Below are 20901 nucleotides of genomic sequence, written 5' to 3'. Positions count from 1 at the left end.
TATTAGGGGTGATTTATCAAAGGTTTCCAAGACTGGAAAAAATTACTTTCATGAAAAATCCTGGGTAATCCAGCAAAACTGGAATGGATTTCCTAAAAAAATCATTTGCTATTATTTTGCAATTGTTTTGAATCCTTGACTAAACGCATCCCATGTTTGCTGGATCACCCATGTTCTCCCATGATAGTCTATCTTCTGCAATTTTGGAGAGCTTTATTAAATCAATCCCATTATATCATAATATGTGTAAATGTGTTAGATGTAAATCATCTAAAGTGTAAGAAAATATATACCTTGCAGGTGGAGAGGGTTTAACCTCAACCTGGAAGAAAAACAAACACGAGTCACTAAATTACAATTCTTACAATTGGTTACTGTTGCAAATGTGAAAGTGCATTTTAAACAAAACACCAGCCAAAATTAACAAGATAAAATTGAATAGCTCATTTAAAGCCCATAAAAAATGAAGCCACGTTTTGCTGCAAAATTTGGCAATATTTCTGATATCCCCCGCAGTACTTTTTGCAGCCACTAGATGTCCACAGGGAATGGCATTCTCCCACATCCTCTTAGCCCAGGCCATCTTGGACCCACCCACAGCATATAACTGGACAGTAAAAGAAGTAGCACAGCACAGTGACAATCATCTCTTTTGCTCTGCGTTCTATTCTATTTATTGTTATATAAAAAAAAAAATAAAATGCTGTATTACAGTGCTGCTTTAATTTGTATCTTTTGTTTAAAGAATAAATTACCGTATTTTCAGGAACTTCATAAAGATCTACAAGAAAGACACAAATTATAAACATTTCCAGTAAATGATCTAGACATAGCAAAGTAAAAAGCTGCAAAGAAAAAGCATCAATGTTTAAAATGCAGTGACTCTGCTGGGACACCTTCTACAGGTTTTGCCGGCCACTAGATGGCGCTCTTTCCTTGCAGATCAGAAATAATAGGAACTGAAATGTAACAAATTATTATTTAAAAAGTTACAGTTTCAAACATTTAACACAAAACTCATTTTATTAAAACTGAACACGAGACATAAACCAGATTGTAATTTACAGTTATTAAAATGACCTTTCATTTTTCAATCTGCGGGACATAATACTGTAATATAAATGAATGGGGCATTCTCTCTAACATACCCAGTTTTTTTGCAGGTTAGCATTAGGAATTCACAGATTGGTTTTTACTTGTTGCTCTGAATTGCTTTTTACTTGTTGCTCTGAATTGCTTTTTAATGTTGAATAAAAGTTGAAAAATCCAGGGGGCTGCATGGGTAATTGCAGCAGAAGGTGGGTGGGCATTGATTGCATTGCAGGGGTCACAGAGAATATAAAAAACTGATGGGTGACCGGCATCCATCCTAAGATAAATTGTTATAATCAGTTTTACAAAGTTAGATTTAATAAAATTAGGACACCCACATGGCAACTACAATATATGAACATACAAGTAGAACTGTACAATAGTATGCCTTCTGCATAGATGATATTGGATAATATGCATTTCTAGCCTGCACTAGTAAAAGGAAATTGAGATATCCTACAGAATCTGAAGCTTCTAGGGTCTGTGGCCCCTGCTGCGCACTTGGTTCCTTCCGTCAGCCCCTTCATCTCTCAGTAGTGGTGAAGGGGCAATTGGACCAAACCACTGACCCCAGGGGGGTACCAGATACTCCTTAAGTGATGATATCCAGCAGTTTCCCATCACCACTGCATAAATTAACATCATAGGGGCAGGAGAGAGGAGAATTTCTTTGCACAATATAGTTTAAATAGATGGCAAGTTGAACTGATTTGAGTTGACTTTATATGTTTATGTAATTGCAGGATATGATTTACACAAAGAAAGCTGCATTTGTTCTGGTTGTTATTGTAATTGGTTAACTGTTTTATAATAATGCTGCCTGATGATTTCCCACCCCCTTTGTTTTACAATTACGTTTATTAATATTGTGTTGTATGCCTTTATATCGGATTTACACTGCTGAATTTGTTTTGATCAAGGTTAAGATTTTTATTTGGATTGTAAACCCCTTTCTTTATTCTGTTAGACCCCTTAAAATGTATAAAACCAATAAAATCTTTGAAATAAATAGAAAGCAAGTCTATAAAACATTTTCAAGAAAAGAAACAATTATTACAGCGGCTCAAGACACAGGATTTATAGAATTACGGGTTTTATAGAATTACGGGATTTATAGAATTACAGTGAAAGTAATTTGTGTAAATTTCAGCTTGAGCTATTGAGTTATGTAAACAGAGTAGGTAAGAATAGACAGGTAAACATGAAAAGTATATAGCGTTATCTATTGATACATTTTCAGGGACATTAATGATATCATACCTGGTTCATGGTTTTGATTTGGAGACATTAAAATGGCTGATTGGCCAGGCTTAATGGCTCTGTTCACAATGGGTGCTGTAAAAATAAGAAGATCTTTGTAAATCTGGGTATGCACACAAAAGCGTATACCAATCATTTTTAATAACTGTGTCCAGTCTCTGGGTCTCCTAATTTTTACCAGAGAGCTGATATCATTATCTGCTCTGCATTCCATTATGCTATGCACACCGCACCATTCATACATCTGTTGTGTATCCAGAGAAGCCCATTGGGTTCTGTCTTTTCCATGGAGCCAAGAGAGCTCTGTGCTTGCAGGAGAGCAAACCACATGACTTTGAAAAACATAACTCATAGGCTGGGTTAGAGGTGGGCAATATTTTATTATTATCGTTATTACTATCTTTAGAGGTTGTAATGGGATAGGAAAACATACAAAACAACAATTGAATTGTCACAAGTCCTAACACTTCCTGATAGCAAAGCTTGGTGAAATAATATGGCACTGTTTAGGTTTGCCAAGTTGCATTGAAACAAACCAAAAGACTTTTGGAACAATGTCCTTTGGACAAAGGTGACTACAGTGGAGATGTGTGGCCATAGTGTACAGCACCATGTATTACCATATTACTGTAATTGGTTAAATGTTTTGCATTAATGCTGCCTGATGGCTTCCCACTTCCTTTGTTATACTATTACATTTATTCATATTGTGTTGTATGCCTTTATATATCTTTATATTCTTTATTTTGGTATACCCCTTAAAAATGTATAAAAATGTATGGTTGGCAAAATTTTGCCTTTGGACTTTTTTTGACCATGTTTTTGCTATTTGAACGGTTTGTGGTCACAATCCTGGGATCTCATTGGAGTCATTGGTGTGAGGATATAAAGACCCATCCATGTGCAGCTGACTGTGGTCTTTTGGCATTGTGATATTCTTGATTATAGGCATTGGTTTATACAATGAGGTTATGTTCTAGGTTTTTGTGGTCTCAGCCTCCTGAAGAACGTGTTGGGTAGCGAGAGAAAACTTTGGAAACTTTTGACTACTTAAGCTGTAATGCTCATTGATGTTGGAATTAAATACAATTACAGGTATTCCCCGAGTTAGGGACATCCGACATACAGACGACTCCTAGATATGAACGGGGCTTCTCTGTTTGTTCCTGTGCAGGACAGAGGCTTGATAGGGGGGAGGCGGGCGGTTCACATGACTTGTAGAAGAAATCTTTTGCTGAACTTAGCCGAGACTGAGCTCTGCTGATGTAACACCTCATACCATCTGTCAAGCATGGAGGTGGATGGTGATGATTTGGGCTTGATTTACAGTCAGAGGACCTGAGCACCCGACAGTCATTAGGACGACAGTGAACTCTTCTGTATAGGACAATATTCTAGAGTCAGATGTGAGGCCACCTGTGTGACAGCTAAAGAGTGGCCGAAAATGGGACATGCAACTGGCCAATGACCCCAAGAACACCAGTAAATCTACAACAGAATATCTCAAAAAGAAAAGAATCAAAGTTTTGCAATGGCTTAAAGTCTAGATCTCAATCCGATGGCAATGTAATGGGGCCTTAGAAGAACTGTGCATAAACAAATGCCTTAATGATGTAAAGCAATGTTCTAAAGGAGTGTGGGACCACAATGATGTGAGAAGACTGATAAAGTCATACTGAAAACAAAGACATCAAGGTATTGCTGCAAAATGTGGTTCTACAAGTTATTAAAATTTTGTTAGTCTTTCGCATATGGTTTCTCTATTTTGGCTTTCACCTGGTAAGCCAATTTCAGCTAGAACCTGCTAAGAGTCAGGTGACTTTTTATTATATTCTAACACATAAAACCTTAGAACTTAAAAGCCAATTTATGTGCTTTTACGACTGTACATTCATTCCTTAACTTCTTACTATTGTAGGTGTTTGCCAAAAAGGGTTCTCTGGACTTTTTAACAAATGTTTTTTTCCCTGTGTATTCTTTCTTCCACAATAAATGTCATACAAATTCTGCAAATACTTCTTAGTTTGTGGTTTTAGTTTACATTTTGCACCTACCACCACATAACAGAAAGATTTTAAAGATGCCATATAGGATGAAGAAACATAGAAAATCTTACGTTTATGGGTCTCTGGACTTGGAGTAGGCTGAATATAATTATCATCTTCTTCCTCATCACCAGGTAGAACATAGTCCTGGAATTAGTAAGAATAAATGTTAGAATGCTTCCAAGATAAAAAATTACATTCGGTCACAATATTCTTAATGCCCATTCTTATGACAAGGGCCCTAATAATAAACTTACTGAAATAACTGAAAATACATGTGAAAATGTAGTAAGAACAGCATGGTTTTCAAGCACAAGAACAACTGGTTTAGTTTTGGTAACTTGTTTATATCAGGTTAAGTTAAAATAGCCATGGCAGAAACATATACCCTGCTCATATATAGCACACCTAGTACATAACATCACCTCATCATCTTGGTGCTGTTGTTGCGGACGTCTTTCTGGCTTCTTCTTTCTCCGTGGCGATTGGGATGGTGGCTGTCTGGCCGCCACAGCTGGCTTTGGCATAGGCTTGGGTGCAGGTTTGTTTGACAGGGGCGAGCGGTTGTTAATTTGATGTAATGTTGGTAAGGGTTTTGCAAATGTTTCCTTTGTTTTAGGTAATGGTGGAATTGGCCTAGTTATCTGGTCATTTAGGGGGTTTGGTAGTTGCTGGTTTCTATCTTTTTCTGTTGAGAAAAACAAAGATAAAATATGGTTATCCACAATAACGTTAATAATTGTATTTAATAAAAGTACAATGAAAAAAAATCTTTGAATAACAGACACTGGCTCTTAAAGGGTCTAACTCAGTGTTTCTCAAGCAGGGTTCCTCCAGAGGTTCCTATGGGATCCCTTACCAATGAGGAGTGTGTGACCCTCAGGTCACTTTTACATCAATTACCTTTTCGGCTATCTGTAGGGGTGGCAGCTTTCCCACTGGCCATCAATGTCATTCTGTCTACTGATCACCACACTAATGTTCCTCGAAGACCTGAAATTTACCATGTTAAAATGGTAAAGGAACACTGGTCTAGCCCACCTACCTGTGTCAGTGGGCACCTCAAAAATTCTGCCGGTTGCCAGCAATTTCCTCACAAATAACAGCCTAACTACAAATTAAAAGTATATTTTTTCGGGATAAATTAGGAGTAAGGATACCCGGGTAAGTGTGAAGGATCAACACTTCTATATGTTTGTGGGCAACAGTTCATCTAATTCTGGTAACCAAATTTAGGGCTGCCACCCGGGCTGTTCTGAAGGATAATAAAATGACCCAAGATCTGCAGCCTTGAGACTTCTATAGTTCTCTGTGGGTGTCTAATCTTTAATGAAGGGACTGCAGATGTTCTGATGGTTGTTAGGAGTTGTTGGCATGTGGGGAAAATACCTAATAAACACTGATTGCATTGGAGATATTTAGAGAAATAGCATTTGGAAATTATACACTTCAAGGGTTTTCACACTTTATGGACTTTTGGGATTTCGGGAGAACTTTTAATATTCTTGTGAATACCATAATGAGCTTTAAAAAGCTCTGTTTTAGGTTAGAATTACTTTTTATTGGCTGACATAAGTTATTAAAACAATTGGTTCCAAACATGGTAACACGTTATAAAAGCTATATCCTTAGGTCTTGCTCTCACTGGTAACTGGTTCAACTATGGTTATGGCCAGATGCTGCAAGCTGGAGTGACAGAGACCATTGGATACATTTGATAAATGCCCACCAACCACCCATCACCTTGGTTGGTGGCAACAGTGGCGGCTAATTGGCAACTGGCAGTCAGTCAGCCATAAGGGAGACGAACATTACCCATCAGTGAGTAAGAACAAAGTCTTTCTCCATTAATTGATGGCTAACACTGTACAAAAATCTATTACTGCTAAACTAACTTTGCACTAAAAGAGACTTTTAAATGTACTTTAAAAACTTTACTGGCTAGTCCAGCCAACAAGTATCAATAACAATATCAAGTGAAATAAATGTTTATAGAATAGACTGCCCTTTAGCTCCAAAATCCTTGCTAATACATTCCTTACCTACACTACAGACAACATTTCAGCTGTAATGATTTCAGGTAATAGTTTGTGAAAAAGGAGGTACAGGTGTTCTCTTTTCATGAGGCACAGAGTGTACCTGTGCCATGCATTGCTCAATGGTAAATGTATAGAGAGGTTTTAATTACCGGCATAGCCTCCATTTCTGTCAACAAATTTATAGGATGGGGTGAATCTGGGTTCTGGCTCATTTGGTGGAGGTTCATAGCTTTCTTCCTCTTCATTAGGATCTACATATGTTTCATCACGATCAGAATGGTCATCTGGATTCTCATAGTCACTTGCCTGGGAATAAATGGGTACAATAAGAGTGAATAGGTAAAAACAGCCAGGGAGCCCTCCTGACACAATCATATGTGCAATATTTCAATTGCGGGAGCCCTGGTGATATTAGAATAGGAAATATTGCTGTATACAGCTGTAGGCTGTGGAGTGCGAGAGGGATTAAAAGATTTCGAACAAAGATCTACAGTAAGTGTTACACTCCCTACATATGTTCATGCTACAATGTATACGGAGTGGAAAGGTCTCTTTAATAAGGATTTGTATGGGGTGTTAGCTTGGTGCCATAGACATTAGTCATGTAATGCCGCATATTTGTTGGGTGTGCTTGGTGATGCTGGATATAAGTCAGAATATCTTTTTCAGGTTTGTCTGGTATGTTTCAATTGTGGTGAAATAATATAAAATAATATGTAATCTCTTGAAGCTTGAATGCTTGACTTCTGAAGAGTGCCACTGTATCTATATATATAATAAGTAATATTATAGTCTTATTATACCACGGTTTACCAACATTCTCCTTCTGATTTTTCATCTCTTCTCTACCTTCCATTTACTCCTAATTTCCCATATCCTAATAGCATTTGATGGTAATCCTTGGATCTAGAGGGCACCAATGTGAATCTAATAAGTTGCAACCTTTACATACCCCTTTAATAGTTTTTCTTTTTACTCAGTAAAGATGTTATCACCTTTACACCTATACACATGTACCATCTATCATTTGACTTGTTTGAAAGTTTTTCCATTATGCAGTTAATTATCAGTGGAATTTGTACCTGTAAAACATATCTCCAGTCTGTTAAACAAAACTCCGTGTTGAAGTTTGTGTAATACAAGGAACCATGTTATCTCTTATATGTACTCCCTTTAATAGGCAATACAATAAAAAAAGGTAGACACCTTCTTCTTCACAATATTAAATGCATTTCAGAAACACATAGGCACTTATTTTTTTTTTTAGGAATTGCAGAACCATTTAGAAGTTATTTTGTATTTAGAAAGTCAGTCCCTATCCATAAGGATCCGTGATATTGTTTTGTACTACTTCACTCCCTTATTATTCCTTTATTATTCGGATTGTTTAGGCAATTTTTTTATCATTAAAGTTAACATCGTAATCTACTGTTGAATCAGTGCACTGTTTTCTGTGCAAGGCTGCCAGAGAATTGTACAGGTCGACAATCAAAGGCCGATGGAAAGAAGGCAATGTCCGGATATATTATAAAAACAAATGTCAGGCCATTATATTGCTGCCCTGATTTCTATTGGAACACTTATTCATGCATTATGAAATAATATCCATAGCACAAACAAATGAAACAAGAGGGCACTCTTTGCATCTGGAGGAAAAGAAGTTTAAGCTCCGGATAAGGAAGGGATTCTTCGCTGTAAGGTCTGTGAAAATGTGAAATCGGCCCCTTCAGGAAGTAGCTTTAGCAACTACTATAGATTGCTTTAGGAAAAAGCTGGATTCTTTTCTAGAAGCACAGAATATCATATATATATCATATATAACAGACTGTTGATCCAGGGAACATCCGATTGGCTCATGGAATCAGGAAGGAATTTTTTTCCCCGTGTTGGAGCAAATTGTACTACCAGGGTTTTTTTTTTTGCCTTCCTCTGGATCAACTATGTCCATAGAGTTTATATCTGGAATATGTTACTTCCCTAGGGGTTGAACTTGATGGATTTATGTCTTTTTGCAACCTGACTTACTATGTAAATTAGGACTTTGTTACCCCCTTTGGTACCGTAGGCACTCCCCAAAAAGTGGAAACATGGAATGCTGTACACACTTGTGTTGGAACAGTGCAAAACAAAGATTTCCATAGGGAACTACTGTATGTTATGAGCTGAAATGAGCTATATTACTTTGCCACAGCAGAGGAAATTCAGATCACCAACCTGGCTCTTCTAATTGACAGGGTTGTGTGAAAAATAATTTGACAGGTAAAAAAGTTATTGTTTATGTGTGTTTGTAGCATGCATTTAGAGGCTTGCCTAAAGTTTAATTTTAGTGTCCAGGAGAGCCGCAAGTGAAATGTATAATTCCAGGCATTTTAATAAAAATATCTAACATTCTATAATGGTATTAGTTCAGCAGTTCTTGTGAAGCAAGAATTTATTTAGCAGTGGGATATCATGCAGACGTTTCTCTAAGGTTATCACACAGCAATTTTTTGGTGTGTAATTTAAGGGTGATTTTGGATTAATTTGATTGAGGTCTCATATTATGGTCATGCATCACACAATGTAAAAATTGAGATGAGCCATACCCCCCGACAGTCCAGATTTTTGTGGGGTGGTCCTGATTTCTGGCACCCAAATTGGTGGCGATTCTTGTTGGTTATTCTGGATTTGGCCTAATTTGTCCAGATTATTCATGCAGCATTATGGGAAGGTATTGGTAAACAGGTCAGACAGGTTAGTGTTAATGATTTAGTCAAAACTCAAAAGGTAGAAACTAACTTTAAACAACTATTTTGTTCAGATGCACATAACCGTGTCATCCAATCACCCCTACAGTGCTATAAGACTTTGAGGTATTGGAGGCAGAGATTTCTGCAGAATTTAGGCAAAACTTTGGATTATCAGTATCAATAATCTGGTTATCATTAGCTCTCATGCTTTTGCTAACCAAACTAGGTTCACCACACCCAAAAGGTTAGAAATAGGTACTCTTTGTAAAAGTTGCACTTTCAGCTGGTTTAAATGACTTTAAAGTAGCAGGAGGTAAATACACTATCCAGACTGATACATAAAGTTTAGGATTTGCATATACTTGCAGCTAGAGTTGGGCTGGCCCAGCTAAGGATTCTACATAAACTTTTTATTTAACATAAAGGAGGTCACAGGACAATCACCTGGTCCCTGCTGCTGTAGCAAAAAAATGCCAAATTGCCAGAACTGTATTGCATTATAGCACCCTGCCTGCAATTGTTCTGACATGCTCTGCTGGGCATAGTGATCTCCTGCCTGACAAAGTATTGAAAAGCAATGCTGGCTGGGGGCTATTGTTGGTTAAGACACAGGGGTTATTCTAGCTTGCACTGACATCAATGGAATAACCACTTATCACTGTTGGCCCAACATTTCCCTAGGGCTATTGCTGGCCCCGAAACTTAGTATAGGTTAATTATGCTTCCCTGACACTTGCTGGGAGTTATCATTGCTTGCCCTGACATTTCCTAGGGCTATTACTGGCCCCAATACTTAAAAGAGGCTATCATTGCTTGTCCTGACACTTGCTGGGGGTTATAATTGCTGGCCCTGAGATTTCCTTAGGGCTATTTCTGTCCCTGATACTTACTGGAGACCATCATTGCTTACCCTGACACTTGCTTGGGTTATCATTACTTGCCCGGACAGTTGCTGGGGGTATCTATGCTGGTCCTGATATTAGCACTTGCTTACCATATTGGCATATGCTTGGTAAAGCACTTGCTTTACCATTGCTAGCCCTCACATATTGTATAGGTTATTGCTGGCCCTGACACTTGCTGAGGTTTATCAATTTTGCCCCCGACATTTACTTGACTTTATTGATAACCCTTAGAACCCTTGCTAAAGTTTATCATTTCTAACATTTCCCTAGGGCTGGCCCCACTTTTCTATAAAAAATTACCTTCAGCTAATGTATGTTTGACCATGCACCCTAACAGAAAGCCATGTACACACTTTGGCATGCTGAACAACACTTTTGATGGGTCCTGGATCCCTAACCTGACCTTGTATACAGCTGTCTATCTCTTAATATAAAGCAAATGCATTTAGCTAAAAATCATAAAAATGGTTTACATATTAATAAAATGATCTTACAAATTCATCTGACCACTCATCCGTCTCATCGTCCTGTGGACCTGAAGATAAAACAGAAAAGACATTTATAAACCTAATAAAAAAACCCAAAATAACTTCTATATATTCTCTTTAAAAAGTATATGATTTTACCTGCCACATAGTCTCTTCTTGGTACACTTGGTGGAGGCTTGTGTGTTATTCTACAAAACAGACATATTTTATTATAAATCAGTTTTCAGTGCAGTGGAGATTCTGTAGAATAAGTGGAGCATAAAAGCTGAAAAAAGTATTAGTGACTCATTAGACAAGAGCAGGTACATTAATGTGACATAAAGTGCACATAGCGTGGGTTATGTTAGGAGAGGTCAGAGTGAGTAGGTGAAGTTTTATTCACAATCAAAGCTGAATTTTTATATTTGGATGCTGTAGACACAGAACCTTTTGGTATTACAATGTCACCCCTCTGCTAAGGTCACCTTCTTCACATAGAAAAATGTATTCTTTTATTGACTTGACTTTGAATATTGTAATAGCATGTAAATACCATGACGAGACTACATTTCTATTTAGGTGTATGTGACTGATAACTCTATAAGAGAAAAAGGCCTATAGTGCCTAATGGTAAATTTGGCTGCATTCAAATTAAAGCTAATACTCATTATGCCATATCTACTGGAACTTATTAGACTACCAGTTCAATAAGCCACAGCTTTACATTACCAAAGTAAGCACAATCTACATAATAAAGTAGTTGTTTAGGGCTTTAGTAAAGAGTAATAATGTGAAACAGAGACAAAAAGCAGCTAGCTACACTTTTTAATGATAACAGGTTATTAGGTTTTACGAGACAGCAGTCAAACTTTAACATTTTGCACTTAATTATACTATTGCCTGCAAAGCCTACTGGTTTCCAGCTGGCTGACTTGCTAACTAAAATCTGAAAGTTAAAAATTTATTTTTCTTGTGAATCAGCATAAAAATGGTGAGCAATGGTGGGAATGGTGGTCCTGAGCAGTGCCCTTTATGTATGGTCATCATAATTTCAATCACAGTGGAGCACAAGTTCTGCTTTTTGAGTTTGTTGAGTAGAGGAAGCCTTTACCGTTTATCTATTTTCCTAAACATGCCTTTACAGTTCCTACTCCCTGTAACATACATCTAATGTTGAAATTGGTCCAAAAATATTAACAGAACTGAAGAATACATGACTTTTACCTTTTTAACATGATGAAACCCTTCAAATAACGTATGGAACCTCTGACAATAATAACGTTATCCACATCAAGTACATTAACATGGTGGTCAAAATGCCTCTGCATGGGGTTTGTTCCTGTGTTTGTATTGATTTCCTCCCACATTCCGGTAGATTAATTGACTTCCCACAAATTGGCCTATTTTAATACACACCATGATATTGTGAATCATAACCACATGGCTACTGTATGATGGGCAGATATATTATTATGAAGAACAGACCCATAACCCTATATAGATTGTCTTCATTGTCCACTCAATACAAGTTCTACCTTATTTACCCAGTAATAATGGGATATTCTGTAGCAATTGTGCATTGAAAATGACCATACAATACAAACTCAATGCATTTAGAAATTTTGTAAAACAAATAATATTATTGAGTTCTCATTGCTCTATCAATCGTATTGGTGTGGGAGGGTTTAAAGGAAATAGAAAGGGTGCGTGATCTCTGCCATAGCAAGTATGAATAAGGAACTAAGAAAAACAAAAAAGGACCAAGAGGGGCTTTACCTTCTTCACCTACGCTGCATATTAGTCTTGGTCTGTAACATTTAAAAGGTAACCTTGATGGGATCTTAAGCTAGCCATACACAGTTTTACTGATCTTCTGTTACAGTGGTCCCCAAACTTTTGGAAGTCACAGACTACTAAATTTACAGACTCTGGACCCCGCATGCGTGGGGAGCCGTGTGTCACTCAAAGGGTAAGAAACTTCCCCCCGAGTGACGTCCTGATGCCAGAACCCACCCACTCACAGGTCTGAGCCTGCAATGGGAGAGTAGGCAGGTTGTGTCCACCGCCTTGAGCCTGCAATGCAAACGCGAGACATGGTCCTTCTCCTGACCCTGCTGGGGGATGCACCAGCCAGAGCCGTAGACCACCAAAATTTTGGTTCTATTGCTCTTCTATTGGATCTACTTGTTTGATATAAAATGTCAACCCTTGATCAAAAAACAGTTTGATTGTTTTACCACCATCAGTTTCTTGGGTATTAATTATTTGTAACCGACCAAAATTCAAACTGATTGTTTTTTTGTTCAATTGATCACTCAATTAATTAAACAATAGGTATGTGCTCATACTTCAAAAGTCAAATGAACAGAAATTAAATTCAAGTTTTAGTCTTAAAAATAGATACAGATAAAGTTTTATTTTTTTCACACAACTTATTAAAATTATCTTACTTTTACACCTAATTTAATTGCTTTTTATTCAATTAAAAAAAAATAAATTGGAAAACTGTTCACAGAGCACAGAAAATTAATCTGGGTATGTCCAGTCAAAGGGTTTGGTGGATGCCCCTAATGTTCTAGCAGTACACCAGAGAAGTAGCACAACTGGCCAAAGTTAAGAACCTTCCTCATACTTGACAAAAAAGGGGACATTTGTGGGCAGATGATATCTGATGCTGCCATGGCAGTATACATATTGCAAATTTTTATCCATGCCAATTAATAGCAAAAGTACTACCTAATCTAGAGCTCCATTCTGCTGTTATCCATCTATGATTTTGGTGATACAATATTGAGAGAACGTTATTACTAGCTCCTAATTGACACTCAAAGATTTTAAACTAATTTTGGCCAATAAAACAAAGTATTTTAGATTTCTGGTTTAGGAGATAAGATAATGTGCACATATGGAGTGCTGCCAGTTGCAGAAACACAATAATCAATGAACTGGCTGGTGATCCTGCATTGAAGGTCCATTGAAGGACACTTCTTGTTTTAGTATGTCAGCATTCTATACCGTCTCCTGCATTGTCACTTTGCCATAAAGGCTTCCATTGCAGAGTAGGCTTAGTGTTTGGCTATGGGTCTGTGCCTAGACTAGGTGGCCTAAAATAAATAAAACTGAACATTGCTGATGTCTGGAGATCGGATTCAGCACTGAGCTATAGGCTATACCTGTCTAGGACAAGTGGCTTCTCCAAGATGTACTCAGTCATATATGTCATGATTGAACCTGCTAATGATGGATTGGCTTATACTTTTGCTATGTAGTGTTGGTTAACTTTACCTCTGACATTACCTTCAAAGGGATTTGAATTCTACTATGAATCAACCCAAACTTTGGGATCAGCTCAGGTGAACTGTTGGTGAGCCTAACAGAGGCAAAGTCAACCAACACTATTGACGAGCACGAGTAGCAGGTTCAGCAAACAGGAGATGTAAACTCTTAGTGAATTTCATTTTGTTTGCTAAAGAAAAGCGTGTCACAAACAGTTGCTATTATTTAAATAAAATATGTTTTTTCTTCCTGGTTCCCTACGACATATTGCCCAAGGCTGGTAATGTGTTTGTGAAAGACAGACAAAGGGATTTACCAAATACATCAAAGCACATACACGCATAGAAGTGTAAACAGCAAAGCAAACATAAGTAATCATTGAGCAGAATAAGGAAGCAAGCAAAGATTTTCATACCGATCCCATGCATCTTTCCCAGTCTTACAAAATAACGCCACCTGATCGTTTTGGAACCTAAACATTGAGGAAGGACAGAGCCAAAAGATTGGAGAAGGCTTGGTCATAGCAGCAAAACTAAATCACAGCAACAAGTACATTAGTTGTTTTACAGTACTATAAGAAATCAGTTAGGAAAATTTGCTCCGGATCACCAATGTCACCAGAAATGAAAGTGAAGGTACATCCAAAAATGTGAACCGCCACCAGGACAGAAATAGAGAGGAAATCATCAAATAGGGACATTTCCTCTTATGGCAATTGTTTAAGAGGAGCTATCCTTAACCATGGAGAGATATCCTCTCATTTCCTTTCGTGTCTAGAGGACAGGAAGTGAAAAATCGAGAGAAAAATAATGTGAATAAAACCCATTGAAGCAAAATGACTTTCGGCAGTAAAATACATTAAAAAACTTTAGTATATTATTCGATAATAAACAGCTCAGATTTATTCAATAATAATCTGCTCAGATTTAGAGGAAATTATACACTGAATGATAAAATTGAAAGCACCTAAACTTTTACTATATAAAAGATCTTTTATTCCCTTAGCTTTTATAAAGTTGTACTTAAACACATAGAGTATGCAAATAACATTTTAATGTTATGGTATATTTAACATATTGTGATAAGTACATGTGAATACAGGTAGTCCCTGAGTTAAGGACAACCGACATACTGACAACTCCTAGATACGAACGGGGCTTTCTTCTGTGCAGGACGGAGGCTTCATGGGGGAGAGGGGCAGTTTGCATGACTTGCAAAAGAAATCTTTTGCTTAACACAGCCGTTTGTTGTGGTTGTGGGTGATCTTAAGAACGAGCTGCTTTGTAACCTCTTGTAACTCTTTTTTTTGACCAAGACAAACTCTGCAGTTGTTTTTCTTTACATATCAAAGCACAGCTTACTCCAGAAGTTAATGAATGTGTAGGGTCCATAAAGTTTTTTTGCTGTTTGTGATTAACTCACAGTGAGGATTTTATACAGAAACTGACACCACACTGCCTAATAATATATTGAGATAAACATCTGTCCTAATTGCATTTATTAAAATAATGTACCTGTTCCGACTTACAAACAAACCCACAGTCTATCTCGTATGTAACCCAGGGACTACCTGTACATGCAAAAATGTCTGTTGGATAATGTTAGATAATTAGAAAATAAATTATAACAATGTGTGCATATATTAACTGTCCCTAGGTGCTAGGTCTTCTTTAACACAGTTCATTTTACTACAGGATAGGGTGGAGGGTTTAAAGCAGTGAATTCAACATTTGGCAGACGTTTCTGGTGGAGAATCAATCATTGCAATTTAAAACACACAGACTGGGGGATGTTGCTGCATTTCAGATTTACTGCTTTATAAATAGACCTCTATATGTGTTCTAGATGAGAAACAAAGCAGATCACACAGGAAATGTGTTCACTGATGTGTCGCATGATGCTCTGGCCTTTCTATCGCTAACTATGTAAAATAACTTTCAGTTGCCTAATGAAATGATGAAAGTCTTCTTGAATCAGTGTAATATCATGTCCCATTATTAACCTGATAACCTACTTTGGTTTTAAATTAAAACTGTCAGAGCCTTAATGTAGTTATACTGAACTCTGTAAATAAACACATTAAATGTACATACTTGTCACATTGCTTCAGGATTGCCCTGAAACACAGGTCTTTCGAATATAAAAATCTTCAGCCTTCCTGCAGCTCCTTGTTGAACGTTCAGCATGATGGATAGGAAACCAATCCATGAAGTTTAACCAAACTTTGTTTTTTTTTATTTTTAGTGTTTTAAAAACTTGGTGGGTGGGGGACTCATACCCATGCCACCCTGGTCTTACAAAAAGGTGCATACAGTGATAATGGGTGTCATTCAGCCTGGAAGAGGCTGGGTGTTCCATTGCATACAGCTGCTCCCAGTGTGTGGAGTACTAATTTTTAATTTCTGGTTTAGTCAAAGAGCTTAAATTTACTGCTCTGTTTTTTTTTTGCTCTGATCCATTTTCTAAATTGTGGGGTGACAATATGTACAGCTATAACCCTGCATTGGATTAGGTAACCAATAATTATAATTTTTGGCCAAGAGTCTTTCTAACAAGAGCTCCCTTTCATCTATTTACTGCAGGTTATAGTCTTGCCGATTGCTAAAGCCAATGATTGTGCAAATGACAATAACACAATTAGGTTTTTGCTCTACCTACCTAGATAATTGCACAGGCACACAAAAAGTCCATAGCGTAGTGAAAGTGTCTTAAAGGGACTCTGTCTCTTAGAATAAAGAAACTGCTTCAGCTATAAAGTGCAGGTACCTAGATTTGTCTGTGTACACCTGAGCAACATCAAATAGATGGAGCCAAATGCTGGACCTTTCTGATTGGCCCTGCACTTCAATATAAACCTAAAGCTCACTAAACCTTTCAGCCTCCTACACATTCCTATTGGTCATTGGGGCAGCCCATCATAGTGATGGACCAACAGGAATGCAAGGACCTAGCAGCAATTTATAACACCACTAGGGAGTGTTGGCTTTGCTTGTGTAATAAATCACAGGGCAGTAAAAGTTGCTGTGGCCCACTGTTGCCTATCTGTTGGTATTTGCATACAGATCACAGCATTTGAGAATTATTTTTATGCTATACACTTTATTTTGACATGAAGTCTAGTGGAAAGTTTCAATTTGATGTGCAGCTTATGCACCCACAACTAGATTTATTTCCACTGAATAGAAAAGTCAATTTTCAAACATATTTTCCTCAATATAGATGAATTAAAGACTCAACTACATCTTGCATTTTAAAATTTCCATAATGTCTTGCATTGCATTGTCATCTCTTTCATTAAGACCACACAAAATCCCCCTTTAAACCTAATGGCGACCAACACATTATTTAGAACCCCAGTTTTATTACACGTGTACAGCCCGTGTTTTCAATGTCATAGTGATTTCTGGCCTGTTAGTATACAATATGGAACTAAAGTCGGCTAGGCTATAGGAAATACCAACACAGTATAATCTGTAAAGTTAATGAATAAGCAATGCATTTTAGAAAAACGTTGTTTAAGAACACGACATACCTTTTAAACTTTTGCATCAATCCACCTTCATTATTCTTTATTTCATGCACCATTTTCTGAAGCTGCCTATTAAAGAAATGAAAAAAAAAATGTTGGAATTGGCATTTTTGAACAAATGTATAAAAATCAATATTTTAAGCATTTAGGAACTTTGTCATGTATAAGTGTATTTAAACCCAAGAACAAATTGAAATATGTAGTATATAGTCAATAGATTTACCAGCTGCCTTTGTTTTTATTTTTCAGCCTGTTTTTCCTTATTTGTACCTTTGGAGATCCTGCAAAGAATACATTTCTTTGTATACTTGTCAAAAACATGCATTTAGGGTAACCGGGTTTAAATTAAAATTGTCCTTAGACTGTATAATGACATATGACTATGGCAGGGGTATTAGATTGTGAGCCCCTTTGAGGGACAGTTAGTGATAGGATAACATACTAAATAAAGGTCAGAATAATATGTTAGTGCTATATACATTCAAGTAATAATAATTTCTTGTACTGGAATGTTAACACTCACTGTACAAGAACAGCGCTGGTATCCTAAGAGGAAAAAGTGATAAGCGCGCAGCATAGAACGCACAAGGAGTTATCAGCTCACAAGATTTCTGTCTTGAACAACAGATATATTTCTCTCTCTCATATATATATATATATATATATATCAGTTAGTTTTGTCTTCATGTTACAAAGTGTTGGTAAATTGGTAAAGTTGGCTGTACAAAGGTTGAATGGTTCCAATGAACCTATGTATCGTTACCCATAAACTGTGCAGCTGTGCCCAAAAAGACAAGCAGAGGGGTAAAGAAAAAAGTCCTCAGTATTGCCTCTCTGGAACTTCCCCCATTAATAATCTTTGTTCTGCATGACCCATATAGTTTCTCCAGCAAGCCAAGTTGAATGATACGTTCTTAGAAGCTGGTGAGAAGACGAAAACGCTAAAGATTGTGTACTTTAAAAATATCCATCCTAGCACAAACATTGCTACTAGATAAAGCAGGTGACGTTGGTGATCACAGAAAAGCTCGATATATATCTGCTGCAATCATGAAGTGCACCTGGCAGAGAAGCAGGAAACATATTAGGGAAATGAAAGCTAAGAAATCTGCTATTTGTGATTTTCCTAGCCAGTACAACTGCTGTTTAATATCTGTATTCAGAAAGAAAGACCCACGCTGGAAAGTGACTTCTATTCTCTATCAGACTCCTACATTGACAATACCAGGTTTGATTACTTTGTGATATATATGGAGGTAGCCACAAGTGAAAATGATTGTTTGAGGCAACTGTAAATCCGAAAAGGCAAAGTAATGTACTATGGCTGGCCATACTTGGGGTACAGAAGAGGCCTGCATGCTGGTGAATCTTCAGTGGCAAGCAGTTCATTGGGAATGAACAGAGAAACATTAAACAAGAAATCATTTTGGAATTCCATTGGTTTCTATACCTGGACCTTTCACATTCTAATACAGTAAGCTTAAACATGGCCCAGTCAATGAATGGTTTGCTGAAACATTGTTCTCTTGCAGATTTCTGGTTTGTTAAATGGCGCATTCCCTGGCTGGTGACTGCGAATATTTCCTCTTACACTTGGTCACTGCAGCACACAGTAGTAATTTGGGGATTGGTGGGAGGAACACTGATCATCAGGAGAGCATAGTATTTCACATCCATTGAAGTATGGGATATCATTGGTGCACAAAGCTCCATGAAAAGACAAGTGTCCAGTGTATCATAAAGTGCAAACTAAATGATAGTCACTTGGCATCTAAAAACTGGACTTCGGGTTTAGCAAAATTATTCCTTGCATTGAGGACAGCCTTGCATGGTAGGGGGACAAAACCAAAAGCTCACCCTGCTGCTGCCAAGGGAATGAGGTATAAGGTAAGAGAAGTCTTTACATTCCAAGTCAAAAATCAACCTAAAAATAACCAACATGTAACCCTTGCAGTGCAAGAGACTGGATACTGTATTTCAGAATTGCTTTACATCACAATGCCTGGGCATTAATAGGCTACAAAATCATAGCTCTGAGTCTCAATGAATAATGCAGAATTTCCCCGCCTAGAATAAATTAATGCTTTGTTTACCCAAGATGGGTTTATAAAGCAAAGGATCATGAGCCTCAGCTATTTTAATATCTCTATTACCATTCCTTTATTTGTACCTGTCTGTACATGTCTATAAAACAGAGCACACAATGGAAGGATTGTCTCTGAATGTTAGTACTGTACATAACACAAGTCGAGTACTGAAGTCATTGGAAGTCTATGGCCCTGTAATGGGGACCGACCTCTGTTTTCAAAACATGTCTTTTCACAAATATCATCAGGAGAAGCTTTTGTTCTGTCTAAATTTCTAAATTACTTGTTCAATAAATAGGATTTGTTATGTTATTGTCAATACTACACAGGCTAAAAATACATTTTAAGGGGAACACAAAATTAGCAGTTAGCTTCAGAGGAGATGAAGTTCTTGTTCATACTACCATGGGTTTGTGGCAAGTCCCTGAGTTTCGTGAAGTTTACAAACAGGGAAACTTCTGCTAGTTTGCTTTCTGCCAACATGTTTAAAGCATTGGATTAATAGCACTAAAAATATAGTGCATCAGTTATTGAATATGAAATATATATATATATATATATATATATATATGTGTATATACACAATACAAAGCTTCCATTTGGATGCAAAAGAAACATAAGCAGGATGCAGATGTATCATAGGGACACCTGGGTATTGCTTGCATGAAAACTATGGTTAATACCAGTTTTTAGGAATTTACCTTCTATCAGGTGAAATGGGACTACCTGAACCACATAGTCTTGACTAGAGCACCCCACAAGGATTTGGGCCGGTAACCCTAGTGGCTGCTGGACTACTTCGCTGCAGGATGCCACCAGGTATGGCAACCCCCATCAGATTTTAAGTGGAATAAGAAGACTGCACTGAGCTTGTAGCAGAATATTGGGCATCCTCTGCTTAACGCACACATCTACAGAAAGTCCACAATTCTAGTGCAGTTACTGATCAGAAAGACACTTATCAGTCAATCTGCATAACTTACATGAGTGGACATAAGGGATCTGTGATGGGATGTAATACAATCATGAACTATCATGAAAATTGTTTGTATTTGAAACAAAAATTAGGAGTCTAACTTTCAATAACTACTCTCTATTTAAGCTTTCCTCAATATTTCTATGTCACTTACCCTCTAGTACAGGGGTCAGCAAACTTTTATAGCCACTAGGCCAGACTCTGAGTCCCACCCTAATGCCTCCGCCCACCACCAGGGATCGCCTCGACGTGAAATCCCTCTCCTCCGTATGCATTGCAGAGGAGAAGGATTTCCCTTAAGGGAGCGTTCTCTATTTAGCAGCGGAGGAATCAACGCCAGCTGTGATAAACAGGGGAGTCACAGCAAGGAGGTGGCACCAGAGCTCCGGTAGTTCCTACCACCCGAAAAAAACTACCGGCTAGGCCGTATCTGGCCTAAAGGCCGGAGTTTGCCGGCCCATTCTCTAGTGCTTACCCCATAGAAATATATGGAAAG

At 37.6% G+C, this 20901-nt stretch overlaps 1 protein-coding gene across 1 annotated transcript in view; it reads right to left on the bottom strand.

Moving 5' to 3' along the window:
- BLNK (B cell linker) overlaps window positions 1-20901 on the bottom strand; it is a 107561-nt gene that overhangs the window by 12278 nt on the left and 74382 nt on the right. The window contains exons 4-13 of the mRNA XM_072424866.1: window positions 17346-17411; window positions 14229-14285; window positions 10697-10746; window positions 10565-10605; window positions 6586-6742; window positions 4823-5085; window positions 4469-4544; window positions 2353-2427; window positions 756-781; window positions 248-322 (exon numbers count right to left, since the gene is read on the bottom strand). Of these exons, the coding sequence (XP_072280967.1) occupies window positions 248-322; window positions 756-781; window positions 2353-2427; window positions 4469-4544; window positions 4823-5085; window positions 6586-6742; window positions 10565-10605; window positions 10697-10746; window positions 14229-14285; window positions 17346-17411 (886 nt within the window). The remainder of the gene's footprint in view (window positions 1-247; window positions 323-755; window positions 782-2352; window positions 2428-4468; window positions 4545-4822; window positions 5086-6585; window positions 6743-10564; window positions 10606-10696; window positions 10747-14228; window positions 14286-17345; window positions 17412-20901) is intronic.

This window comes from Pyxicephalus adspersus, chromosome 10, assembly GCF_032062135.1.
Source record: "Pyxicephalus adspersus chromosome 10, UCB_Pads_2.0, whole genome shotgun sequence".
Lineage (NCBI taxonomy): Eukaryota > Metazoa > Chordata > Amphibia > Anura > Pyxicephalidae > Pyxicephalus > Pyxicephalus adspersus.
Note: the sequence above shows the minus strand (reverse complement) of the source record. Positions and strands in the feature narration are given on the sequence as shown.